Source organism: Rhamphochromis longiceps, linkage group LG11 (assembly GCF_057381845.1).
Source record: "Rhamphochromis longiceps isolate RC_006_pf linkage group LG11, R_longiceps_female_GT1.1, whole genome shotgun sequence".
Lineage (NCBI taxonomy): Eukaryota > Metazoa > Chordata > Actinopteri > Cichliformes > Cichlidae > Rhamphochromis > Rhamphochromis longiceps.
In genome coordinates, this window is record NC_140567.1 from 23,141,263 (window position 1) to 23,168,787 (window position 27,525).

Below are 27,525 nucleotides of genomic sequence, written 5' to 3' on the forward strand. Positions count from 1 at the left end.
CGTACTGTAGCGTTTTCTACCATATTTTCTTAAACAAAGCAAAAACAATTTTTATATTTACTTTCGTTTCTATAAAGTTATCAGTTTACTACGAGTAGGGCCGGGCTGTTGTTTTCGTGAGCAGCTGGAGAGCGCGTCTCCAGTGGGGCGGGGACTTCACTGGTGACACCACGACGGGGCGGAGCTTCTGCAATACAAAATAGAGTTGCGCTTCTGTGATACAGTCAAGACCTACAACAGCGTGTAGTGAGAAGCGTTACTTTGCACTACTTACTACACACAGCGCGTAAAATCCTCAGTTGGTTTCCGTGCGCGCATTAACATCTTCCATAAGTGAAGTCCTTTAAACGTCAGTTACCGCTTTAAAGGTGTTCATTGTTCCTTTCGGAGAAGAGAAGCTATGGATGTGGTGTGTCTGCTGTGTTTGGTGCTGACCATCGGTTCTTGGTTTGCCTCCGCGGAAAGACACAGCGTCTACTGGAACAGCTCGAACGCAAAGTAAGTGCTGATCTGTGCTTTGGTGTAGTGTTATAGGGGATGTTCAGTGCAGCATGGGAAGCCAAGTGAGTGGTGTACTGGGTCAATCATACTGTCTGGTGTTTCCCAGTTTGTCCAGAGGGGAATGACGGTAACATCCTACTTTCTTAAGTTTGACACATGTAAAGTCTTATCCTACATACTCGCATCCGCGGACTTGCCATGCTTTCTTCATATGTCAATTAAAGATCTCTGTGACTTTATAGCCGTGGCTTTAGAGTGCTACAGCACCCAGCAGCAGATGGATGTAAAAGCAGAAGACTGTGAGCAAGTGCCTGGACAGATTCGTCACTATATTTAACCGCAACGCATAGACACAGACATACTCTAATAGTAAAAAATAGACCGACGAGTATGAACTTGGCCAGTGCTGTCTGCAGGGTTTGCACCTGTGTGCACTGTGCGTGTCATGGAAAGATGACTCTATTAAGCAATAAAAACGAGTTAATTCCCTAATATATTTACAAAGATACGGCATCAGGCAATTTAAAGAGGTTTTTCATTGGAGAGGAGAGATGGTGAGTCACACAGAGAGGGGCGCATATTGCTGATTAGTTTGTTTTGAGGTCAGAAATGTAATGGTATCCGACCACTCAGCGGGATCGATCGGGCCTGACATATCGCAGCGCGATTTATTGAGCTTTTAGCGTGGAGCGGGTGATCCCGACGTTTGAAAGACGGTATTATTTTAAAACCGAGCTGAAACAGAAGGACGCTCTGCGAGGTTCTGCTGCCGAGATAGGTCGATTAAAATCCACCACAGAGAAGAAACAAGGGCAAAAGCCATTATGGCTTTTTAGTCAGATTAGCTTACATTTCTAATTGCCCTTTAACATTGTTAATAGACGCGGGGCTAAAAAGAGCCCTGCAGCATGGAAAACAATTGTCCCGATAATTGGATAAGAAGTCTAATGGAAAAGTCCTGTCGTCACGAGGACTGTTAGTGTCATAAGTTAGTCCGTGTGTGAGTCAACAGACCAGGTTTGACCCACCTGAGTTATACACCTGAGTCACTACAAACCAGGGAGGGAGTCATGTTCAGGTGGGACAGGAGGTAAAGGTAACTTCACAGAAGGAAACTTGTAACCAGAGTCTTCCAGTCAGTTCCACATAAAGGACAGAAACTGGATCTCGGAGGCTTACTTCAAATAAGAAAGGCTGGAGGGGGAAAGGAGGCAGAGAGAGAGAGAGAGCAAGAGAGATTAGGGTGGTCTAATACAAAGTCAGATCTTATGTCTGCTGTTTTTAATCCAACTCTGCACTATTTTTGCTCCAGAAAGGGAGTTGCATAACTAGAAGAAAAATCACAATATAACACTAATCCCAAATGTGCCACATGGCTAAACATAGACTCTGACAAAGACAGACAAACGGGCAGAGATAAGCTTCATAGAACAGTTAATGGATCAGAGACACTTGTGGATATATTCTGCTTCTACTCTGGCACACTTTCGCTTGCTTATTGTCTGTCTCTAAAACACATTTTCACAGGGAGTGGAACTAAACCCCCATTCCACTTATCTTTATTTTTCTCATATTTTACAGTCTGATTTCTATTAGCCCCTCAGTCCATCATCCCCTCGGCTCTACATCACCATCCCCCAATTCACTCTCACTCCTCCTCCTTCTTCTCTTCGCTCTTCCATCGTCTCGCAGTCCTGTGATTTCCTGCCCGACTAAAAGCCCACCTGCCTACTACTGTCCCCAGTGATCTATCAGTCACCTGTTCAGAGGATTAAGTAGACCCATCAGCGACCTTTGGTGGAAGTGGGCCGTGGATAATTGATGCTAATTGATTCTTGGTAGGATTGTGAGCAGCAGTGATCTGTCTTAGGTGGAGGACAGTGACCAGATGGCAGTAGCCTGCCCACTCATATAGAGATATGAAGAAACCGGTAACACCTTAGGTGTGCGTGTTTGCCTCTTAATACAATCTGTATGTGTACTCATGTGTAAGCGTGACTTAATGATTATTGCTTAATCCTTCACTTCAAGTCTTTTTAGGGACTTGATCCAGTGTTTTTGTTTGTGTATCGTTTTCTTACACGACAGGTGGCGAGGCATGTTTTTCACAGTCTGGTCTGGTCTTGTTTTTACGCTACTTGTCTCTACCTGTGTCAGCTTTATTAGTGTGTGTGTGTGTGTGTGTGTGTGTGTGTGTGTGTGTGTGTGTGTGTGTGTGTGTGTGTGTGTGTGTGTGTGTGAGAGAGAGAGAGAAAGAGGGAGAGATTTAACTTCCTGGCTTTTAACAGGAAGCAATTATGTTTTTGTTGTGAACTGACAGTTCACGGATTGTTTCTGGGTCTTCGGAGTTCACGTGTCTCGGCGTCAGAGCAAAACAGGGAGTGACCGGTTACCGTAAGCAGCCTCACCGAGACGTGATAAATGTGTGACTCGCACTTCCACACACTGGGGGGCATAAGGGGGACGACTTCGCTGTTAATATTAGCCACAGCCAGCATTCCACCCCGCTGTTACTATACTCAACTCTGTCAGCTGTGCATGAGTGTGTGTCTGTGTGTTTCTCTGCCTTGTACCTGTCTGTTCCTCTTCTCCATCTTTCCACTCCTACTCCTCTCTTTTAACAGTTGGGTCTTCTCCCAGACTGGCTGCTAGCCTCAAGCCCTCCTTTTCTCTCTACTTACTGATTCAAGCACATTCGAGATCGCCTCATTTTTAAATCCAAATATGGACGATAGCGACACACTACTCCGCTGCATCCTTTTAATCTTTCATATCTGAGTTGTTTGGCTGCCTTCATCCATCTCCAGTGGCATGGGTTTGTGTCCCATGCCTCTGCTATCTGTGCAAATATCTTTATCAGGAGTTTGGTGTAATGTTATATTCTGTTTATCTCAGCCTGTGTCTGGCTCAGCCTGCCTTCACTGTTATTGATGCAGCCAGGCCTGCCTGTACATGTACACGTTGCCTGCAGTTTTAGGTGAACGGGGTCAATGTACTCCCACCTCCTTTTAAATCCCAACTATTACACACTTCGCCCCCCTCCTCTCATCACCCTTCTCCCTCTCTTTCGCTCTCTGTCGTGTCTGGTTGTTGGGCTGTAATCTCACCAGAATGGGAACACACACATACGCACACACACTAACATCGAGTACAGACAGCTTGTAATCTGACCATCTGACCCAGAACACCCGACACAAAACCATCATCCTGGAATATTCATTCTATGTATATGCCCCTGGGATCCTGTGATGTAACGCTTCTCTGTTTTTCTGTGTGTGTGTGTGTGTGTGTGTGTGTGTGTGTGTGTGTGTGTGTGTGTGTGTGTGTGTGTGTGGATTAGTGGGTAATTGTTAGAATGTATTTAAATTACTTAAAACCTTTTTTTGTCACATTGCATCATTCCCACAATAATCTCCCAGATGGGATCCATCAGAACAATCAATTTCCAGCAATATCTCAGTTTAGCTTTACATGATTCTTGCCCCATCGTTATCAGGAGGCTTTGTGCCTATTCCCTGCTGATATAACTGTCCTCTTACCTAATGTGCTTATAAATGTTCTCGCATATCTTCACACATGATAGCACCGAAGCACCTGGGGTGATTTAGTTACCATAGTTTACAACAACAGTATATATTGTTTCGTAGGTTTGTTTTCGGGCTTTTTTTTTGCATCACGTCTGCAGACTCATCTGTTTTACTCTCTGCTCTTCCTCTCTGCTCCTTATCTGTAGTCCAGATTTCCTTCCCCCCTCCCCTTTCTCTACCAGTCCCCCCTCATCCTCACAGACCTTCCTCTGTTTTTGCCCCAGTAGTTTTCCATCAGAGGAGAACGAAGCACCTATCAGCTCCCGTTCTGCTAACATTAGAGAGGCCTGTTTTCGCCCGGTGTTATCGTCCTAAGCATGGGCAAGCACGCGTATGTGTACACTGCTCATTCATAGAATTTCAGACATACCGTGACCAGTGCTGCCCACTTGAAGCTCACTAGCGCCCCCCCTAAGGCTGACTCACCAGCAGATATACTTCAGCTCATGTTCTTGCAGATGGTTTATTTTGCATCAGTTAAAACTTATTTCATTTTTTTTTTAATTAAAAAAAGTTAAATATTTGATGTAAATTCTTAGAAGTTAGTGAACTTGTGCCCTCTCTCCCTCAGCTAAACGGGCCAACAGATTAACTCTACATGACCTCCAGCATATTAAACCAAGCATGATACCATTTGGCCTCTTTCTATTCATCACAGACAGAATAGGAGGCTACCAAAAAGGAGGGGACCGGTGAAAAGAGAAAAAGGAGGCGGGAAAGAGGCCTGGGCGCAGGGTGAGAGAAGGGTGAAAGGGATTTGTGTTGAGAAATTAGCCTGGATGAAGAGCTCTGGTATATTATGTCAGCATTAAGAGACAGGACAAATAGAAGATGGAGGGTGGGGGTGGGGGCTAAATTTGCAAGAATAAAAGAGAGGCAGACGGAGGGAGGAGAGGCCGGACAGTGATGGATGAAGGGAGGGAAGAAGTTTAGAAGTGAATAAGTGAGAAAGGCCATTGTTGACAGTTTTAAAGGCTCTCATCCTGCAAAAGGATTGCTTCATATATGAACACACATTTCTTGAAACTGCTTAAAATGTAATCATTTTATCGACATCAGGTTGTATTTGCACATAGTGGGGAAAGAAATCCCCCGTGGTTTTTGTTTTTATTGTAATACAATGAGATATAGAAAGAAGGGAGTAGATTACACAGGAAGCTGCAGTAATATAGGAAGACTTTTCATTTTATATTAGATTGGCTCTAATGGAGCTGCCCACTAGTGAGCAGCTAAACCCATTAGAACCACTGACAGCTCCTCACGCCCGTGTGAAAGGAGGTGTGAATCTGTCATACCACAGCAAATTAATCGGGTATTAAGTGTACACCTCAAAGTAAAAGTGTGTAAGAGTGGGGCTGGAAATTTGATGAGCGCGCCTTGTGAGAACACTGTAAACTATCCGAACTGCAGCCCCCACCCCCCCTCGCCCCCTCTGCTGTGACATTCCTGTGTGTGTGTGTACACTTACTACTGATTACCTGAGGAGCAAATGGAAGAAGAGGGGGGAGTGGTGCGTGTGTTTGATGTTTCAGACGTGCAGACTCTCTTCGTGACTCTGTTTTTGTGTGTGTGAAACATATCTTCGGTGCTGACTCGGATGCTAGTGCGGGTGAGAAGTGGCGACCCTGAACTGTAACCTTTTGACCTGGCTGCCAGTTTGCGACTTTCCCCAGACGGACAGTGAAAGACAGACTCCTTGTGTCAGTAGTTTGAGCGAGCCCAGAGCGAGCTCAGGGGGACAAATGGTGGGAAGGGCTGTAGAAGGGAGACAGGAAGGGGGGGGGGGGGGGAGCCAACAGCAGAGCAAAGACAATTGCAAAACTTCAAAGCTTTAGTGACTAGAAGTGTTGCAAAAGTCACCTGCAGTAAGGAGCAGTAATAACTATTCTGTTTTGTACCTTCACGACACATGCACCGCAATCAGAGTAACTTTGTATTGAGGAATGACCTGCAGAAAAGGAAGACTAGAGCCACCTTCAACCTTTGCTGTTTACCCATACCTCAGTCTCATGCAGGAAAACGCACACACACACAAACACACACACGCACAAGAGGCTCCAACAGACCTTGATAAACAGATGTGCTCATAAGCCCGGGGCATGAGACGCCCTGGATAAGGGGTCTTCAGAGAATCCCTCTCCCTTGAAAACACAGACACACAAAGCAATAGGCAGGAAGAAGAAGATGCAATGTGGAAAGTAGGTTTGCGACAGCTCACACACCTGGCTCTCCGTCTCATAGAGGACATAGTTATCACATTAACGCGACTCTCACTCTCCCGAGAACTGCCAGTCAGAGGCTAGTGTAGACGCGGGGAGATGCTAGAGTGCAGAGCTTTGATGAATGAAGACGTAAAGAGGGTGGTGGAGTTGAAGACGGAGCGAATTCAGTGGGCACGAATAGGTGGAGATTTAAAGAAAAAAAAAAAGCATTAATTGAAATTAAAATATTACAGAAGTGTGAGAAGGTTTTATTAAACCACCAAAATCAGCCACTGGGACACACATTAGACACGTAAACAGCAGCCAGGGTAGTGAAAGCTCCATAGGGGTTAAGGTAGAAGGGGTTGAAGGGGCCGTGTAGCCTTCAGGCATTCTGTCTTTGGGGAGGGAAAGGGTATAATTACATCCCATTCATTCCTCCTCCCCTCCTTTTCAGGAGAACACATTGGCCCCAGACCCCTAACAGCTTTTAATTAGCCAGACCAATGGTGGCGAGGAGGAGGGGAAGTGAGGAGGTGAAGAGAAGAATAAAAGGAGAGTTTTCTTAAAAGCATGAGCCGTGAATGAAATTAGCAACAAAATCTATCTGTTTTGTTGGCTTTTGACAAGCCCGTTTTCACATGGAGGTCGGCCAGACCGCTAACAAGGACACACTGTGGGGAAAAAGGTGTATCCTATACAATTTAAAACTACTCGTTACTTCAGAGGGAACCACTAGAGACCTCCAAATGTCTTGTTTTACCCAACCCTGTTATTACTGGTTTGACTGAAGAAAACAGTAGAGAGGAGCAACATGAGAGGCACGGCTTATTTGGCTAATTAGGCTGCTACAGATGTGTCTTTTCATTTCAGTAAAGCACTTGCCCTTGTAGACCCAAGACACACACACAGTCGCAGATAAACACACAAACAAAGGAGTACACACCTGCACAGAAGTGTACACACTTACAAAGGGCCTTTTCAGAGAGAAAGCTCAGGGTAGTGATCAGCTTATTAGCCCTGGAAAACAAGTATAGAGCTGTGCTCAGCTAACAAAGCGTGTTTTGACAGGTAGGTCAGCACTAACCCATACACACACGCACACAATGCACACAAACAGTTACGCACACACAGAGGCAGGAAGAAGGGGTTAGAGGCCCTCATTTTGGAGCCAGGGTGTCTGTGACTTGGTCAGGGGTGTCCTGACGGGAGCCACAACAACGGGAGGGGAAGAAGGGGGAGGGTCTCAGAGGCACCGCGTCTCGCTTTGATGACAGGACACGCACATAAACAGGGGTTGTTTTCTTGTCACTCTCACTCCGCGCAACATGTGAGACGCAAGCGTCCACAAGCAGTTGCTCATAAGCACAGATTGAATTTGCGGATTAGAGCTTTTATCCCTGAGGATGTCATGGAAGTAATGTGCAAATATCAGTCTTTCTTCACCTCCTGGTTGATGGCGAGATTTGTGCACAGGCCAGCTGCACTTCGCACGCATGATGAAACTGAAAGGTTGGAGTTCATTAAAATCTCTTTCCCCTTTGCGCCGATAAATCTGGTCCTAATGGATTAGTAGCTTATTTTTTAACAAATAGTAAGAGTTTTACTACAGTGAAGCTTTTTTTTTTTTTTTTTTTTTTCCCTATATCCTCGCTGAACATCGTCACCACTTAATGTGCAGTGAGACTTTACAGGAAATATACTTATTTTTCTACCGCCTCTCCATACTTCATTAGGACTCCCGGGGCGAAACAAGCATAGGAAGTGAGCACAAAAAGGAGCCGGGGAGGCTTAAAAGAAGCCACAAAACTAAATGAAGGGTAAAGATGAAAAGGGAAAGAAAAAGAGTGAGATAGTCTGGCTCCCCACCTAGTCTCTCTGTGTCTTTGAGGAAATCAGAGAAAAAGAAGATAGAGATAGAGGCGGCAAATTAGCCAGAAAAGTCACGGCAGGAGCTCCGCCACAGATGGACAAACATTCAGGTGAAGAAATTAATGAGACAGAAACCAGAGAAGAGCTTAAAAACACTTGACAGAAAGACTCAGTGAGCTGTACCGAGAGGAAAGTGGACCGAAAGAGAAAGTGGGAAGAAAAAACTCCTCAAAAGATTGTTGGAGCTGAGCTGTCATGTGTAATTTAGTTTCAAGCAAGTGCATCTCACCCAAAGGGAAGAGAGAGAAAGAGAAGGTGTGCGAGTGTGTGGGATGGTGGGATGGGCTGTGTACGATTCTGGGTGTGTTTTCTCGCCCCAAAACAAATTGAACAAGTCCAGCCTGATCAGCCTCTTTCTAATTCTGTTGCTCAGACAGGTTTGCACAAGCACACAGAAAAACACATCCTCACACGGCATCACCCAGCTTTACCTGTCTGTTTATTTGTGTTATTCATGTCTCTAAGACTCTTTTCAGTTGCCGCACGTGTCTGTGTTTAACTAGTCCTCATCAATATCCAGAACACATCCAGCGTATTATCTGCTCTGCTGGGTGTGTGTCGAAAACAACAGATGAGATCCGCCTCTGTTACTCATTTTGGAAAACTGGGTGAGGACATTTGTCAGTAACCTCGTGTCTCTTTCTGTCTCCCCTGTAGCTTTCAGTGGAATGAGTATACGGTGGAAGTGCGCATCAATGACTATCTGGACATCATCTGCCCTCACTACACCCACGACGAGGTGCCGTCGCATGCAGCTGAGCGTTACGTGCTGTACATGGTGGAGAGAGAGGACTACGAGGTGTGCAAGCCTCACTCCTTCGATCAGCTCCGCTGGGAGTGCTCGCGGCCCTTCGCTCCTCATGCTCCCGAAAAATTCTCGGAGAAGTTTCAACGCTTCACCCCCTTCACCCTGGGAAAGGAGTTCCGTCAGGGAGAGAGCTATTATTATATCTGTAAGTATCTTTAATGATATTTCTGCTCAGTCTTCTGTGGTTAGAGGAAGGTTCCTTGTGTTAAACTTTTCCCTCTGTCTCACTTTGTCAGCAAAGCCAATGCATCACCATGGGAAAGACTGTCTGCGGCTGAGAGTGGATGTAGTTGGACATAAAGGCTCTGGAAAGAATCACTATGACAAATCCAAAGCACGTGAAACAGAAAAAATCTTGGAAGGAGAAAAAGTGAATTTCCTTGCTACAGGAGGAGTTCACAACCCCTCTAACAGTCTCCCAGCAGGTGAGCATTCTTTAAAAAATAGATTCCAGACATAGAAAATAATCACAGCGGTGCTGTGACTAAGACCAGCTCAGCTGGGTGTGTTTACCATCCCTGAGTGATGAAATCCTGTCCTAACGGTCCTTCCCATCTCTTCTCTCAGATGACCCTGCTGCGATGGAGCCAAATGTCCAGAGGAGTGTCGGCAACTCTGCAGCACAGCTGATCTCTCGTTCACTTCTTTTTGCCCTGATCCCAGTCTTATTAGCCCTGATGCTACACTAAAGGCAGTGAAAGCTCCACAACAGAGACATTACTAACCCGATGCTGGTCACCGGGACGTGAACGATCAGAGATTCTTTTTATACAGACTTTTTTTATACGAGCATGGACAGTGTGTGTTGTTCAGCGTGCGCTTGATGTGGTTTTTGTGTGTGTGAATGTGGAGCGTGGATCGCTCCAAAATAAAAAAGAGGACCTCAGAGACTTTTTTTTTTTTACTTTATTTTGAGGATTGAAATTCTCACTTATGACCATTTAAGCTGAACATTTTTGTTTTTTCATTATGAACGAAGTCGCAAACAGAACGATCCAAATGCTTTGTTATAAATCGACGGCAGCAAGATTACATTATCCTCACTGTCACGTGTCAACACATTTTCATAGCACTGGTACAGCTGTGCGTTTCATTAGTGAACTCTCTTTTTCTTCCTCTACATGTAGAGAAACTATTGATATTGTGTATTGTTGTCGGCAGCTGCCACAATATGTAGGATAATGTAGGATATTTGCCATGTTGTGTTGCACTCAACTCCTCGTTATAATGCTCCACATTTCTAAAGTTATCTGACATGTTATCAGTGGTAACGCAACCTGAGAAAACAGATGCTCTAACGGTGCAGCAGTGGTTCTCGCCCCGATTTCTGGCTTTTAGTGATGTCTATTGGTGCTCATGCTGATGAAATCTTTTCATGTAACCACGATTAAAAATGTATTCCAAGAACCTAAAGATATGCATATACTAAAAAAAAAAAGATGCAGTGATATTTATGTTTTTGTTAAGTCCTCATCTGTCAATTACACGGTTTCATGCGATGTTGTGAGCCAATGTTGAGAGCCACTGAACAAAACAAAGACAAACTCAGCATCTTCAGCACTTATTCACTCATTTCTATTGTTTCGACTGTATCATGGTACACTGGCTGATGTTTGCAGATGTTGCCCCACTCGCACTTCCTGAAACCTCAAACTGAAGGTATCTCCCAGAATACATTTTTTTGTCTTTTTTTTTTTTTTGCTTGTGTCATTTTGTAAATGTTTATATGTACATTTGTACATACAGAAAACTATATGAAACTGTTTTAAGATGTGAAAAATCTTTAGTGAAATAAAAATGTGATGTAATCCAAAAAGAAGAAAAAGATCTGTCTGTTTTTTATCATAACTTATTTTGGATCTTGATAACCCGCTGAGATCATCGAGATTTGGATGGATGACACAATATTTTGGCAGAGCCATCTATCCTCTGTCCGTCTCCACATTTCCACCCCCATGTCTTTCCCAGCCTCTCGTCTCTGCCCTCTCCTGCTTTCATCTCCTCTGATACAACATACCCGGGCTTAGATTTCAGACTCAAAACCAAACATGGACTAAGAGGGGGACAAAAAAAACACCCAAGAACCCAGAGAGAGGGAGGCCCACAAGCGAACTGACAGCTGGGTGTGAAAGTGTCACTCTCACCTCCTTGCTCATACTCTTTCACTCTTTTTTTGCCCTGTTTTTGCCCTTTCTTTTTCTTCTCTGAACATCGCCTTTTGAGGAAAAGCTGAACATCCGTCCACACAGCTGTATGTTGGAATGAGGAGAAAACAAACCTCAGAGCTGACTGAAAACTGTCAAAACTCACCGTTCCTTGAAAACCGCACAACATACACACTCAAAATCAGAACATTAGAACTGAGCTGTTTGCTTTTCCGTGATAACGTCATAGCTTAAATTCAATGCAGATGATCACAGAGTCTCAGGTATCTTGTGCAATGCTGCACCCACAAATGTGTACAGTAGGATAAAGCAGGACATCATTCAACTGTGCCTGATGGGATGGATTAAATATGGTAGTCTCCACCGCTTTGATGTCTCGGTTCAACATTATGTCAGGCATTATGTGAAAAAGTAAATGTATGCTTTATAATACAAAAAATGTTCCTTTAGCTGTGCAAATACCATAAACCAAAAGTGAGCTTTCAGATTAGTTCGAGGACAAGCTTTTACAAACATGGCATAAAACTGTAGAAACATCATTTTAAGGTTTTATTCCAGTGCAGTAAATCTGAGTATCGCAGTAAAGTCAATGAAAATTCTACTAAAATACAATACTTGAAGTTTAAAATTGTGATTTACTACATATGACAAGAAGTTTTTGAAATATAAATCATTTGGGCACTTAATTACATTTACATGTACAACTACTCATTAACACATTTAGGCAAGGTGACATGCTAAAGTTCAAACTGAGCATCAGGTCTGAGTATTTCACAAACTGCTGATCTACTGGGATTTTCCCACATAAGGTTCACAGACAAAGGTCCAAAAATTAAAAAAAAAAAAAAAACCCCATTGAACAGCAGCACAAGAGGTCAGAGAAGAATGGACAGACAGGAAGGCAACAGTAACACAAATAATCACTTGTTACACCCAATATGCAGAAGAGCATCTCTAATTGCACAACACATCAAGTCTTGAAGCAGATGGGCTACAGCAGCAGAAGACCGCACAGGGTGCCACTCCTGTCAGCTAAGAACAGGAAACTGAGGCTAAACTTTGCACATTCTCACCAGAATAGGATGACAAAAGACTGGAAAAATATTGCCGGGGCCGATGTGTCTCAATTTCTGCTACAACATTTGGGTAGTAGAGTCAGAATGTGGCATAAACAAGACGAAAGCATGGATTAATCCCACCTCGTATCACTGATTCAGGGTGCTGGTGGAGGTGTAATGATGTGAGGGGTATTTCTTGGCATATTTTGGGCTCCCTAGAGCTTTCCAGAGTATCACTGCTGATCACATCCATTCCTTTGGGACCACAGTGTGCCCATCTTCTGATGGCTGCTTCCAGCAGAACAATGCACCATGTTAGAAAGCTGAAATGATCTAACACTGGTTTCTTGACCATGACAGTGAGCTCACTGCATTCAAATGGCCTCCACAGTTAAGCCAATAAACGACCTCTGGGATGTGGTGGAACAGGGCATTCACATCATGGATGTGTTGCCAACAAATATGGAGCATTGTGGGATGCTATCATGCCAAAGTGGAGCAAATTTCCAGGATCTTGTTGAATCTATGCCATGAAGAATTTTGCAGCTCTGAATAGAAAAGAGGCAATTTTTTACCAAAGTGACCAGTGAGTGTATTTTACCATCTTTCTTGTCCAAAACTTTAGCTCTTATTTTATGCTTTATCTAATACAAAAGGTCATTAACTTTCACTTAATAAAGGCAGACACGTAAACAGCTTCACTGGCACAACACTCGAAGGAGTCTGAACAGCTCCGATAAAAAACACTGTCACAAAAAGAAAAGGGATTGCAATTTAATAACAAAAAGATCAACCATAAATCAGAAAAAGAAAATTCTTCTAAATCAATATAGCAATGACCTTCAAGTGAAGAAAAATGTGTGAAAAGACTAAATGTCAAACAGATGCAAAGCTAAAACTAAAAGCTAAAGACTAAAGAAGAAGGGTGAAAATTATACACCAGAGACTGCTGAGAAAGGTCAAGTTTTGAAATGTCTAGAGTGACAAAGCAGCTCGGCTCTGACAGCTGTACACAGGAGGGAGCAGTCAGGTGACGATGGGGGAGTGGGCGAGGCGGGGTGGTTGGGCAAGAAGGGTCAAAGAAAAGTTAATGAGCAAACTTTAGATGATTCGTATTAAATTTACCCCGAGAGACGAACAATAAGTGAAAGTTTTAATGCACAACTTTTAAATATGAATCTTAATTCTTGGATGTAATACCCATGAAATGACACCCAGCACGCTGACTAGTTGAAAAATGATGCATATGAGATAAAATTAATCAAATAACACTGGTGCACCCCAGTGGAGTGCATAATTAATTTTTCAGTTTAAACAGTGAAATCATCTCATTTTGAAAGTATAAAATCCAGCATATTTGCCTGGATCCACACACTGACTGTTCTGTGTGATATCAAGCTACAAGCATGTGATATGGGATTGGAACAATGATGTAATGATGAGACGCTTTTTTTCTCCTCCTTCTTCTTATCATAGGCTAATAGTTGGGTTTTCTTTTTTGACTGTGCTACTGGAATACAGGGTGAAAAACAAATGTGTGATTCACAGAAAGGAGAAACTGGAAAGAAAGACTGATGCATTGTGTGAAGCAGTGGAAAAGCTTGCCTTATTTTCCTATTCTGTGCATCAGCCTAGTGTTATACTTCCACAAGGTGAGATATAACAAAAAATGAAAACATCAAATTGCTCCCAGTGTGATCTTTTCATTTGGAGAACCCGTATCTTCAGCGTCCCTTTAATAACTACTGTACGAATGCTTGATGATTTTTCTGGGATGTTGAAAGCTTGTAAAAGTGGGTGCACGATTTGTACTGTTCCAGTTATAATGTTCTGTTTATGGTGTGAAACCTGACATCTAATACAGCTTTTTAAAGAGTCTTGTCATGGTTTCCAGACCCAAAGAGGACAAACATCTAAGATTTCCTAATCTTGAGTTTAATACTGTCTGATAATAATCTTAGTGTCTGTAATAGGCTCAAATATCTTGGACATCTTATTACAGATCAAATGACGGGTATTGATATTGCACAAGAAAAAACCCCACTTATCAAATTTAAGACTTTAATAAACCACAATTATCAGCTGTCGAGACAATTTTCACATTAAAGACTTTTTATTTATTTCTTTTTTTGTGCTTATTTTACTTGATCTTTGTTTTTACTTTGTGACTTTGCGGGTCAACATGCTGGAAGCAGCCATCAGAAGATGGGTTCACTGTAGTCATGAAGGGATGGAGATGCTCAGCAATAATACTCACGTAGCTGCGGTGCTTAAACAAAGCTCAGATGTTAGTAAGGGTGTTCTGGCAAAGAAATGTCTCCACACCATTACACCAGCAGCAGCAGCATGAACCAATGATATAAGGCTGGCAGGATCCATGCTTGCAAGCTGTTGACGCCAGATTCTGACCCTATCCTCTGGAAATTGCAGCAGAAATCAAAACTCATCAGAGCAGACAACATTTTCCAATCGTCTGTTGCCCAATTTTGGTGAACCCATGTGAACTGTACTCTCTGTTGTCTGTTCTTAGGTGTGGCACCTGGTGTAGACTTCTGCTGCTGAAGCTTATACGCTTGAAAGTTTGACGTTTGTGTATTTAGAGATTTAGACCTGCTTTTCTGCTCTCCTATCAGCTTCTCCGTAAACCCTACTGATGGTTGTGTGGTCAAATTCTAGCAGATCAGACAAGTCACCTACAAAAGTTTTATGTTCAAAAACTTGAACATCACACTTAAATCATCCGCCCCTCCCATTCTGATGCTCACTTTGAACTTCCGCAGGTCTTGGCCGTGTCTACATGCATACATGCATTCATCCAAAGCCAATTACAGACCCACAGAAGACATCCATCCCATCCATTCGCTTCCGCTTGTCCTTTTCAGGGTCGCGGGGGGCGCTGGAGCCTATCCCAGCTGTCATAGGGCGAGAGGCGGGGTACACCCTGGACAGGTCGCCAGTCTGTCGCAGGGCTAACACACAGGGACAATCATTCGCACTCACATTCATTCTAGTGATGGGATTTCCGGCTCTTTTTAGAGATCCGGCTCTTTCGGTTCGGCTCACTAAAAAGAGCCGGCTCTTTCGGCTCCGAACCGGCTCTTCAGGTTGTTTTGTTGCTTTAATTAATTTATTATTAACAATAATATAAAATTATGCACAAAAGGAATTACTAACATAAAAACAAGTGGTTTTATTTATATATGTTTATATATAAATATATGCGGTGGCCCCTAGAGACAAAACACGTACAAACTCCAAAACACATTTCTAGCATGAACTGAACTTCCAAAGCCGAGCTACTAGATCACTTAAATTACACAATTGAAAGCATGTGTGTATTGTTTGTGTATTCATACACAAGCACTCATATATATATTCAAATAATTTAAAAAAAAGTTCATTTACCTGTTATTACCACACACCAAATCCGGTCGTTGGTACTTGCTGGCTTGTGTAGCCACAAGATAACAAAGGCTCAACACTGCGCCCAGCATCCTGGAGCACTTCTGTTGTCTTTTGTACGTGTTTTGAGTTTTTATGTGCTTCTGAGTTTTTACGTGCTTCGGAGTTTGTACGTGTTTTTACGTGTTTTGGAGTTTTTACGTGTTTTAGAGTTTGTACGTGTTTTTACGTGTTTTGGAGTTTGTACATGCTTCAGAGTTCGTACGTGATTTGAAGTTTGTATGTGCTTTGTCTCTAGGGGCCACCGTAAATATACTTTTATTTATTCACTCCACATAAAATGTAATAAATAAATCATATAATACAAAAATCAACTATTCACATTTCAAGTTTTAACTATTTAAATTTTCAGCTTTTTCCTTTCACAAATTTAAAGTGAAAAGAACACAAAACACTGCAAACCACAACACAATTAAATATAAATTATAATATGAAAACTAAAAGAACATGCATATTCTCTGTCATATGGACCTGCATGAATAAACTTTCTCAATCCTTTATCATCTGCAACCGAAAATAGTTGTGGATGATTACTATACCTTTCTAATGTTGTTGTCCCTGCCTCTCTTTCTCTCTCTCTGGCTCTGTTCCTGTGCTACTGAGTGTAACTACCGCCCCTCCCCCCTCTGCCCAGCGTAAAGCACAAGGCTCGCGTGCAGAGTGAAGCGGAAAAAAAGTGCGAGAGAGAGGCTGAGAGAAAGAAAAAAAAAAAGAAAACCCACGTGACGGCTCGCGATAAGGAGCCGGCTCGCGTCGTTCACGTCAAAGAGCCGGCTCTAAGAGCCATTTCGTTCGCGAACGACCCATCACTAATTCATTCGCACATTCACACCTAGTGACAATTTGGATTATCCAATTAACCTATCCCCACAAGCTGCATGTCTTTGGACGGTGGGAGGAAGCCGGAGTACCCGGAGAGAACCCACGCAAACACGGGGAGAACATGCAAACTCCACACAGAAAGACCCCGGCCTGATGGTGGAATTGAACTCAGGACCTTCTTGCTGTGCGGCAACAGTGCTAACCACCGTGCTGCCCCCACAGAAGACATATAAAGTTAAATGCGTGTGTAAAATCGGAGCCTTCCGGGTCGGGAAATACTGAATGTTTTCATGCTCGCTGACTGCTGAAAAGCTTTGAATAAACTGTACGAGTGCCATGAGCTTTCCCACATCCGTGTCCCTCTGGCAGTCACTCGTAAAATTCTTGCAACGTAATTACGTCCAGCGCTACGTTCCTTATCGTTTCAGCACCCTATTGGACCAGCCCTTTGAGCCTATAGCCAATCAGAGGACAGGAACCAGGAGGGCACTGATTGCAAATACGGAAATACAGTGAGAGCATCCGCGTCGTTATATTTACCTTTCATCTCAGGCAGTTTAAGAGTTTGTGATTAAAAGGAGACTGTGCACAAAGCACGTATTTTTCCCCCGCTCTATGGATTTGTTGTCGCTTCTGTCATGGGCCTGCATCGTGTTCACAGTCGGGATGTTCTCGACTGGACTGTAAGTTTAAATGATCGTTAATTGCATGCATCTATGTTTTATCTTACTTCCTGCTCTAACTTTGTAAGGATGGGAGAAAGTACGAAGAAAGCAAGATCCCACTGAGACAGGATGGAGATTTTCTGAACTGCTTGCACTTGGTAGCATCACAACAACTTTATAGTGAAGGAATGCGAGAAAGTACTAACACTGAACATGGAGTTATTGGTTTAAATTGCTATTAGCATCTCCAGCCTATTCTTTTGTTTTTTATTCTTTCTGTGTGTGTGTGTGTGTGTGTGTATGTGCATGCGTGTGTGTGTGTGTTTCTAGGACCGACCTGAAAAAGATGCGAGAATCCAAAAGTACAGACAATATCCAGTTTCTCCCTTTCCTCACCACGTGCCTCAAGTGAGTTTCTCTTTCCGCTTTTGCATAATTCACTGTGATGCATCATCACTAATGTTCCTGTTGTTTCTATAGTAACCTTGGTTGGGTGTATTATGGGATTCTGAAGAGAGATCAGACGATTATCCTGGTCAACATCATTGGTGCTCTTCTCCAGATACTTTACATCATCATGTACTTCCGCTACACGAAGCAGAGGGTCAGCATAGTCAGACCTGTCATAAAGCGCTCTCCTTACTTGCAGCTGGATCTTTAATTTATCTGTCTCTGTATTTGTTGGTTTCAGAGGTTAGTGTCCTCCCAGACCCTTGCAGCAGGGATTGTACTGATCTGCGGTTGGCTCTACTTCACCATGTTTCTTACTGATGGAGACATTCGTCTCAGCCAGCTGGGACTCACCTGCAGCGTGGTCACCGTCAGCATGTACCTGTCACCGCTCACCGACCTGGTACAATTCACACCACAGACAAACACAACATACAGGCAGCGTGTAGAACGTCGCCTGTGTTTGTTTTCTCTCACTGAACTGAATAATATTTCAGAACATGATCTGGAAATCAGTTACATTTGGATGATAGTACCTAAAAACTCGCCTTAATGAGTTTTATATTGTAAAGGTAAAACTTTTAGTAGTAGAGAGAAAATCCTGCTAACAACAGCAAGGGTGTGGAGGAAGAACTGTCTTTTTAACAGGAAGACATCACACAGCAAGCGAGTCGATTTGCACAATACTGCGAATCGCTTCCTATGTTGATGCAGCTTAAGGGCTCCAGCCCTAATTATAATCTTTATCAAAAAGTGAAGTTTATTTTTATTTTTAGCACATTTAAAAACAACAAAAGTGCTTTACGAATAAAGTAATCAAATTGGATAAAACCGAGTTAATGACACAGTTAAAAAAAGGAAACCCGAATTTAAAAGAAACACATTTAAAAGTACTCAGAACTCATTTTGATTTAAAAGCCAAACAATTTCTTTTTTAAAAAAGGAAAGTTTAATCTTAAAGGTAAAGAGGGTGTCTGTCTCCTCAACCCAAACTGTGAGCTGATTCCACAGAAGAGCATCTTAAAAGCTGAGGAATCTGTCTCCCATTCTACTTTTAAATGCTCCAGGAACCCGGCTGGTTTAGCTCAGTGCATTGAGGCAAGGCGAGGCAAGTTTATTTGTATAGCACAATTCAACAACAAGGTGATCCAAAGTGCTTTACAGAGACATTAGAAACAAAAACAAATAAAAAGCATGATTTAAAATTGATTAAAACAAGCAAACAAACAAACTAACTAATTAACAAACAAACAAACAAACAAACAAAACAGTATATAAAATCAAAAGAGATAAAATCAGAACAGTAGATAAAATCATTAGTTAAAATGTAAGTTTTGAAATTTAAGCTTAAGTGTGGATTTGGTGTTTTATTCAAATGCAGCTGAGAACAGGTAGAGCAGGCAACCCATACGGCTGAGAGCGGTCAGCCTGGGTTCAAGTCCGACCCGCGGCCGCATGTCTCTCCTCTTCTCGCTGTCCTTTCTTCACTGCACTGAAGAAGGCCAAAAAAAGTATTTAAAAAATGCCCCAGGAACCACAAGTAAGCTAGCAGTCTGTGAGGAAGATATGATGAGGCTTGATCATTTAGATGGCATTTTAATTAAACTTTGGATTCAACACGGAGCCGCTGAAAAACATATAACATTTTTCATTTTACTCATAGCAATATTGCAAAGACTAAAGAAAGCAATGTTATTTGTTTAACGTACATGGTATTTGTTTAATGTGCACGGTTGAAGGCAATGTCCTGGTAAGAAATGACTCTAAGATTCCTCACAGTGTTACTACAGGCCAAAGTAAAGCCATCCAGAGCTTAGTGTGAAACCTCAGCGTTTTTCAAATGAAGTAGAATCAGAAAATGACTTGCCAAAAATATTTATAAAAACTAGTGTGCATATGGGGATAATTAATAGCATACCAAACGGATACTATTTTTGTTCAGTTAATGAAGTCAGTTTGCAGTTTGCTGCTTCATTTCCAGTAAATGGTGATGGGCTTAGCTGGTAAATGTTTTTTGGTTTTGTTTTCACTTTTGTTTTGTTTTGGTTTTCCATCCTTTCCAGTTTAGCCTGTCCTATATGTTACTACATAATTCTCATATCCATTAATTAAATTTTTCAGGACATAATAAAAACACTAGATTGGGGGGAAATTAATTTTTGCTAAAAGCCATATGAGAAACTGGGACTGCTGTATAGGGCTGCACCAATAAGCTTATAAAGATATACAATTAGTATTGAGTTCAAATTTTGGACCCCTCAAAAACAGTCCCAGTTTCTGTTGGGAAAATTAATTCCCTTCCTCTGCACTATATAAAGTCAGCCACTGGGGGCAAAAGTCATTTTGTAAAGTAATTGTTTTTAATCTCCCCACAAACTCTGAGGTCCTCGAGGAGCCCAGAAATGGGACTGGCTATGAGTCTTAAAAGATTTACATATGCCGATCTTACACATGCACGGCACCTGTGAGCTTTCTTAGAACTTACCCAAAGGAGATTCTTGTGATAATGCAAAACCCAGCAGAGTCTGATCAGGTGTTAAACAGTATTTAATCTGCCAGGATCAAAGTCCACGTAACATCTGTTTTCACTGATATGAGAGTCAGTGTCATGTGCTCTGCCTTCTGCACACTCTACCCAGGTACCCTAAATCAAGCTGAATATTTACAACAGTGAAGAAGTGTCTCTGTGGTGTCATTATTAACACATTTGGCTAACACGTGAAAGAGCTAAGCCATCAAAGCCTCAGTGGGGGCATCAGTAAGACTTGTATTATGATACAGCATAGCAGATTACGATGAACACCTATCTAAAAACTGATGCCGTGTCTCCTGATGATACACCCAAGGGGCAGCATTTAAAGGCTAAAGAAGGTTAGTCCCAGGATCGAGCCATGTGGTGTGCCACAGCTATTATAATAATTCTCGTTCAGAGCAACAACAATATCTCTATCCAAACTACTGAAGAACATTTGCACATAAGTCCAGACGTTCCTGTGCTACATGAGAACATCTCAACAATTGGGTGTTACACTAAAAACAGTCATTTGACAGGTGGTTGGATTCAAAAGGACTTTCCTTCAACCAGAGGCATCAGAAAAGTAGATCTTTAATAGCATATATTGTGTGCGCTTTACTGCACACCTCCCCCCTCAACTAAAAGTTAGTAGATGAAAAGTGTCGTAATCAACGAAGTGTTTGATTGGTCGGTCGACCTCCACAGTGAACTCAGAATGATGACACTCGCTCGCACATGGACAGTGTCAGTTTCATGTCTTGTGCCTGCAGTTAATAGATTAGAAATGTCAGGCAGGAAATCTAAAGGGTTGAGAGGGTAAAGAACAGCCCCACGAAGCAAATACTCCTCTACTATGTGCCAACCTCAAACAGCATAGTATACTATTTGAAACTTGAAACTCCACTAGTAGCGGACTCCTTGGTGGTTGTTGCTGCTCATTCAGAATCATTATTGCTTTTTCCATTAACAGGCAGCCCACACAGTGCTTGCCCTTGTACAATTCATATATTATAGGCTTGTTAGTGTGGTCATATTTTTCTGTAATGTAGCACAGCATTAATAGTGTTACATTGTTTCTTATTCTTTGAACTCAAATTATTTGTGAGTCACTTCAAACATTTATCTAAAAGATTCTATTGAACCTAACCTTGCAGCAGCGAGTTAAATAATCAGTTGAACTAATGGCTGCTACTAGGAAGATTTTTGTTTGGGTAAACCTTTTTGCAATATAGACTTACTGGACAATTTATTAGGTACCCCTTGCTACTTTTCCCTTTAGAACTGCCTTAATTCTTCATGGTATAGATTCAACAGGGTGCTGGAAATACTCCTCTGAGATCTTTCTCCATATTGACATGTTAGCATCACACAGTTGCTGCAGATTTGTTGGTTTCACATCTGTGATGTACTATTGGTTTGAGATCTGGTGACTGTGAGTACAGTGAACTCATTGTCATCTTTAAGAAAGCAATTTGAGATGATTTAAACTTTGTGGCATGGGGTGTTATACTGCTGGAAGCAGCCATGGGCACACTGTGATCATAAAGGTGGTCAGCAACAATACTCAGGCAGGCTGTGGCGATTAAATCCTTAATTGATTCCAAGGTGGCCAGAGGGTACAAGAAAGTCCCCTACACTGTTATACCCCCACCAGCTTGAACCTTTGACATAAGGTTCGACATGTTTTACATTTAAAGATATTCTTCTGTGTGCCTTGGTTGTAATGGGTGTTTCCTTCTTATCAGCCCAAATCAGTCTGTCCATTCTCCTGACATCAACAAGGCACTCAGAGAAAATATCCAGTCAGCAGGAATTTTCTTTCTCATACCATTCAAGCCTTAGAGATGGTTGTTTGGGAAAATCCAAGAAGATCAGCAGAGTCTGAAATATTCAGACCACCCTGTCTGGCACCAACAACCATGCCATATTCAAAGTCACTTAAATCACCTTTCTTCCCCACTGTGATGCTCAGTTTGAACTTCAGCAGTCATGTTGATAATGTCTGCGTGGGTAAATGCACCGAGTTGCTACGATATGATTGGTTGGTTAGATGTTTGCGTTAATAAGCATTTATATAGATGTATCTAATATAGTGGCAGGTGATTGTGTACATGCATTACAGTTCATAGTACCCTCACTGTATTCATGATAACACTGATTGTGTTTAGTATCTACAATAGGAACCTCATATCTTCTCATTTCCTGAACGTGTTCCTCGTTGAACCCACTGCACCGGCAGCAGCTGCTCACTTTAATTCATCTGCTCACATCATCTCAGTCTGCATGTTCAGCTATGCAGTGAAGGGATAAATCCCCTGTTCTCACTCTTTCCTTTTGTCACTGTATTTGATCTTCTGGTTCCGTCTTCTATCCTGTTCGTCTCCTTCCCTCCATCTGCCTCACAGCACCGAATGACCCCCAGTCAGCTTCCTGCCTTTCTTTCCCTCATCTGTCTTCCTGTTATTCCCAGTTTCTGTCTTGTGTGTTCCCTGGCCCTTTGGTTCCATTATGTTTTCTGCTATATATGCATATATAAAATGATGTAGGCACTGCACAAATTACTTAAAATCCAAAGCTGCCTGCTTAAAGATCATTTTTGTTTTTTTAAATTACAGGTTGGGAATGTGGTGAAATTTCTAAGCCAAAATTGAATTAAAAAAAAACTCCAACAAGCAGCCAGATAATGTATACTTTAAACTAACCCAGAGGACAACTAAATATGTTGTCAAAGTAAAACAAAGCTATAAATGTAAATTTACTGCCTAAGCTCTTAATTTAAAACACTCATAGGTTTCCTTTGCCCTGAGTTATCAACACTTTAGTTAAGTTCTCTTTCGGGTTTCGGTACCTTCAAATAAAATGGAGTACAGTGTGTCATCTGACCACTTTAGAAGTACCCAGTGTTTATATCACTTCCAAATGGCCCCTTTTAAAAGCAGCATGAAGAGTCTGCCAGTCATAAAGTGGCGCAAGACACAATAGTTAAAATGTGGGCAAAGCAGTGCACACTTACTCCTTCCGGCATTGGAAGTGTGTGACAATGTAGCTGTGGGAACGTCTATAGAGAGCACTTCTGAAGAGGCATGCTGGTGTGTTGATATTTGAATAGAGTAATTCTCTCTCTCAGGGGTCATCACTGAAGGCACCTTTCATGTAGCAGTTGGTAATTCGATCCCTTGTAAATATTAAAAACTGTAATAATCCAGCTTTGAAGTGTATGTTAATGGCATCCCTCCTCCTCTCTGCCTTTGCAGGTAGAGATCGTGCGTAGTGGTAACGTGCAGTGCTTGTCCTTCCCTCTGACTGTAGCCACCTTCTTCACTTCAACCTCCTGGGTCTTCTACGGCCTTCAGCTGAGCGACTACTATATTGTGGTAAGACATCATGAATACGCACTTGGATACCTGTAAGCTCAGCTGTCAGTGTTGTGTGAGGATTGAAGCGATAACATGTTTTTTTTTTTTCTTCTTCTTCCTTGTTTTGCTTGTTTTCCAGGTTCCAAACACACCGGGTATTTTCACTAGCCTCATCAGATTTTATCTATTTTGGAAATTTGCGTCAGTCAATCAAGGTTCACCTTCCTACAAACCCGTGCACATATGATGTTGACAGTTGAAAAATTCATCTTCACGGATGGACGGTTGGCAACAAAGCTTTAGAGTTACATGTTGGAACAAACTCAGCGAGTGACTCGACGTGTAAAGTGTTTTGTTTACTTTTTGGGGGGGAAGAATAATGTGGACTTTTACTCAGCTGAGAGTAAATTTCACGATGTCTTTAATATGATTCAACTGTTACTGTTCTGCGGATAGTTGTTAGACATGTTACTACGTGTCTCTCTCTGTGTCTCTCTCTGTGTCTCTCTCTGTGTCTCTAAGTGCCTTCTTTTAGGTAATGTTTGCCATTAAAGATTTATGTGAATTTTTAGAGGTTAAAAACGTATATATTGTACAGTGGTTAGCACTGTTGCCTCACAGCAGAGAGGTGCTGGTTTGGATGCACTGGCAAGCTGGGGCCTTTCTTGTGGAGTTGATCTTTGGGTGCTCTGGCCTGTTTCCTTCCACAGTCCAGAGATGCACTCATTTGTTTAACTGGGGATTCTAAATTGGCGATAGGTGTGAATGTTTAGTGAGATTTATACCTCTGATTTAAATCTACTCCATAACGTCATAATCACAAATTCTTCTTAAACCCTGCACCCTAACCAATGTGCACCTCCCTAGAAATGTAATGTAAAATGTGATGCCAATTATTGAACCAACTGGAAGAGAATGGATAAGCTCAAAACTAAAAGTTTACTGCCAACTAGTGTCTTGGAGGTGAAATTGCAGACTTCTGCGGGCACACTACACAGAAGTACGAATGCTAACAGCAGCGTTAGCCAATTGCTTAGGCTATGCTGTTTTATGTTTTAGACTCTGAAGTATAAATTAAGCTTTTTCCCTGCGATAGACTGGCGACCTCTTCAGGGTGTACCTCATCTCTCACATATGACAGTCTCCAGCTTCCCTGAAAGCCTGAATGGATATATAACAGCACATGCAGTTTGTTACAGTTATATTTAAAAAAAGGGAAAATATTGTAAAGGAAGAAATTTATGTCCATTTTCTGCTGGACAAACAATGTGTTTTATCATTAAATAATGAAAGGTGCCATATCAATAAAATTTTTTTACCGTAACTGTCACTGTCTGCTGTTTTTTTCTCCTTGCTGAGGCTGTACTTGACCCTTTGAAGTAGAGGAATTTGTGCTTTAGTTTGGAGGTTTTGTTTTGGGTTCAGTAACGAGCTTTCATGCATGTGACGAGGTAAGTGTGTATGATTGGAGTGGCAGTGCAGGAGAGACAAAAGCCTGTTTGATGGTGCAGCAGTGCGAATGAGCTTGTTTGTGTGAGCCTGTTGATTTAGTGAGGGCAGCGGTGGGAAAGGCTATGGCAGAGATTCTCATCCTCAGTGTGTGTGTATGTGTGTGTGTGCATGAATGCTACTTGGACCGCTCTTCCTGAGCTCAAAGAGCTTGCCCCTGACAGAGAACACACATGCACAACAACAAGACAGTATTGTGTTGGAAGCTGAGTGTTATGTAGAGGCAAAGAGAAGACTGGAGGTGGGAGATAAATGAGATATACTTGAAAGAAACGTGGGGGAAATATAAGCAGCAGGTGAAAAAGCAACAAGAAAGGATGTATAAATGAGATGGAGGTAGTAAAGCGTGGGAAAAGAATAAAGGAATTTCACGGATAAATTTAGGTTTGGCTTCTAATAGGTTGTAATTATGTAGCACAGTTCTTTAAGTATTGTTTGCTAGTATTTCATGAAGAGACACAATAAGGACATGTGCATAGAGTGTCTTTACCCCTCCATCAGAGCTCTGATTTCCTTTTTTTAAGTCCAGTTTTGACCTTTATGAATCAATTTGGTCTTTGTATCGTATTGTCTGTCGGATCTCTATCTAGGAATTCAGTTTTTCTTGTTTTCGTTTCCCTAATGCAATCGATACACAACTAAAGATAACAGCACACATTCTCAGACAGTCTCTCCAAAACATTCATGGTGCTGTTATTGATTGCACATGCAAAAGGTGGCAGAATTAGTTTTGTAGAGAATAAGAAAACAGGTTGAAGGTGAAGTTAATAACCTCCCTATTTTCTCACATCTGTACATTTGGCTAAATGCTCAGTAATGTGACTGTTGCAGAAATGACCTGATACATAACGCCCCCTCACTGCTGTGGGACCACTCGCTAAGAAGCTCTTAAATAAATGCTTTATCACGATAAGTAATTTAACCTGTGGTCAGGAACAATTACGTAAATAAAGTAAATACAATTTTATTCAAGATAAAAATAATATTCCAGTGCTTTACAATGAAATGCTAAAACAAAGACAGAAAAAAAGTCTCCTTTCATCCTCAGCCTTGTATTTTGCACAGCCAGCAGGTCCTGATCACATGACCTCAGGGATCTGCTTTGAATGCATTGATGTAAAAGTTCACTGATGTAAACTGATGCTTGTCCATGCTTAGCTCTAGAAGTCAAAAGTGAATCTGGAACCAGGATCTCACAACAGTGTGATTCGAGTGTTCATTACTTTAGGCACAAATCTCTTTAGGAGACAAAAACATTTGACTTATTTGTTTTTATTTATATTAAAATAGCATAATAATCTATGCAAGATTTGTAACTTAGAAACATCTTAGGCCTTTAAAGAAACACATAACGTTCACGTAAACGAGAACGAACATCTTGTAGATTTGGTGGAACTATGCTTTTTTTTTTTTTCATTTCATTGCAGTCCACTAAACTTTAAAAAAGTCTTCTTCAATATGTAGCAATTCCATGAATGTCAATACATGTTAAAATATACAACTTTACAGTATTAAAAAAGTCCTTGTTAGATTTTCTCTCACTTTATAACAGCTCTGAGGTGGTGTAACCACATCAAGTGTGCTAGGCCCCACTATCACTAACTATATTTCTTCATCCTGTCTGTGCTGTTCTTGCCTTTAACAGTCTAAAAACAGTTTGAGCGTCAGTTATGCTGAGTAGAATTTTACATTAGCTGTACATTAAACCCGTAATGTTTTAATGACCAAGCTTAGTGGCATTTGTAGCAGCAGCCTAAACGCCAATAATGAGCCCCTAAAATATGAATGTGAATTAATAAATATACATCTACTGGTTGACGACACGTTGACTCTGTCTGTCTTCTGTGTAGGCAATCAAACAACGAACACTTAAAGCTCAACAAATCTTAAAGTCACTCAAATTCATCTTATGCTGTGAAACCTTTCAGATCTACAGTGGTTTCCAGTCCTGTCCAAGGTGGACAAAGAAAACCTTCAACATGCAGAAGGTATATAAAACAGTTTGTGTGTCCAAAACATGCCAAAGGATAAACCAAGTTCATCCACTGGCAATCTTGAGTGTATGATGATGTATAATTGATCTGTTTAAAGCAATCCATTCGTTGCCATCCCTAAAGTCAAGCTGTTAGAGCTTTTTACTTGTGTGGTAAATTATAAAAACATTATTTTAAAGGAAACCTGTGACAGGATACTGCAGACGAATGACTCAGAGTATAACAATAAGTCGGAGTTTTGTGAGTAGAAATTAGTCATGAAGGTTGAAAGGGAAAAAGGAGTATCTTGAGAAACAGTAAATGATGAGTCGTGGAGAAGACAAGGCAATACTGGAAGCTGGAATCATGCTTCTGTATAAAACAGATAGACATCAATAAGACGAAGAAAACAATGGTTGGAGTCAGACTGGCCAGACACACCCCTAATTAGAAACCGTGGCTGTGTTGTGAAGGGACAACGTGTTAAGTGCGAGGCAGGAAATCAAAACACAGATCTCACG

The 27,525-nt window shown here is 41.7% G+C and overlaps 2 protein-coding genes across 2 annotated transcripts; both read left to right on the forward strand.

The window, feature by feature from the left end:
• The first annotated feature begins 212 nt into the window (after positions 1–212).
• efna1b (ephrin-A1b) lies at positions 213–10,578 on the forward strand. The gene is made up of 4 exons (XM_085423006.1): positions 213–498; positions 8,879–9,174; positions 9,266–9,454; positions 9,597–10,578. The coding sequence occupies exons 1-4, from the start codon at positions 401–403 to the stop codon at positions 9,716–9,718; spliced, it is 705 nt and encodes a 234-aa protein (XP_085279132.1). The 5' UTR covers positions 213–400; the 3' UTR covers positions 9,719–10,578.
• A 5,995-nt stretch (positions 10,579–16,573) lies between these two features.
• Positions 16,574–24,845, forward strand: slc50a1 (solute carrier family 50 member 1). Its single transcript, XM_085423007.1, has 6 exons — positions 16,574–17,219; positions 17,532–17,609; positions 17,682–17,805; positions 17,893–18,054; positions 23,421–23,540; positions 23,662–24,845. Exons 1-6 carry the CDS (start codon positions 17,152–17,154, stop codon positions 23,767–23,769), a joined length of 660 nt encoding a protein of 219 aa, XP_085279133.1. The 5' UTR covers positions 16,574–17,151; the 3' UTR covers positions 23,770–24,845.
• Positions 24,846–27,525: the final 2,680 nt, after the last annotated feature.

Coding starts and splice junctions, on each gene's coding strand:
- efna1b (XM_085423006.1), top strand. CDS start 401: ATGGATGTGGTGTGTCTGCTGTGTTTGGTGCTGACCATCGGTTCTTGG. Junction 499..8,878: donor TGGAACAGCTCGAACGCAAA/GTAAGTGCTGAT, acceptor TCTCCCCTGTAG/CTTTCAGTGGAATGAGTATA. Junction 9,455..9,596: donor CTCTAACAGTCTCCCAGCAG/GTGAGCATTCTT, acceptor CTCTTCTCTCAG/ATGACCCTGCTGCGATGGAG.
- slc50a1 (XM_085423007.1), top strand. CDS start 17,152: ATGGATTTGTTGTCGCTTCTGTCATGGGCCTGCATCGTGTTCACAGTC. Junction 17,610..17,681: donor TTCCTCACCACGTGCCTCAA/GTGAGTTTCTCT, acceptor TTGTTTCTATAG/TAACCTTGGTTGGGTGTATT. Junction 17,806..17,892: donor TCCGCTACACGAAGCAGAGG/GTCAGCATAGTC, acceptor TGTTGGTTTCAG/AGGTTAGTGTCCTCCCAGAC.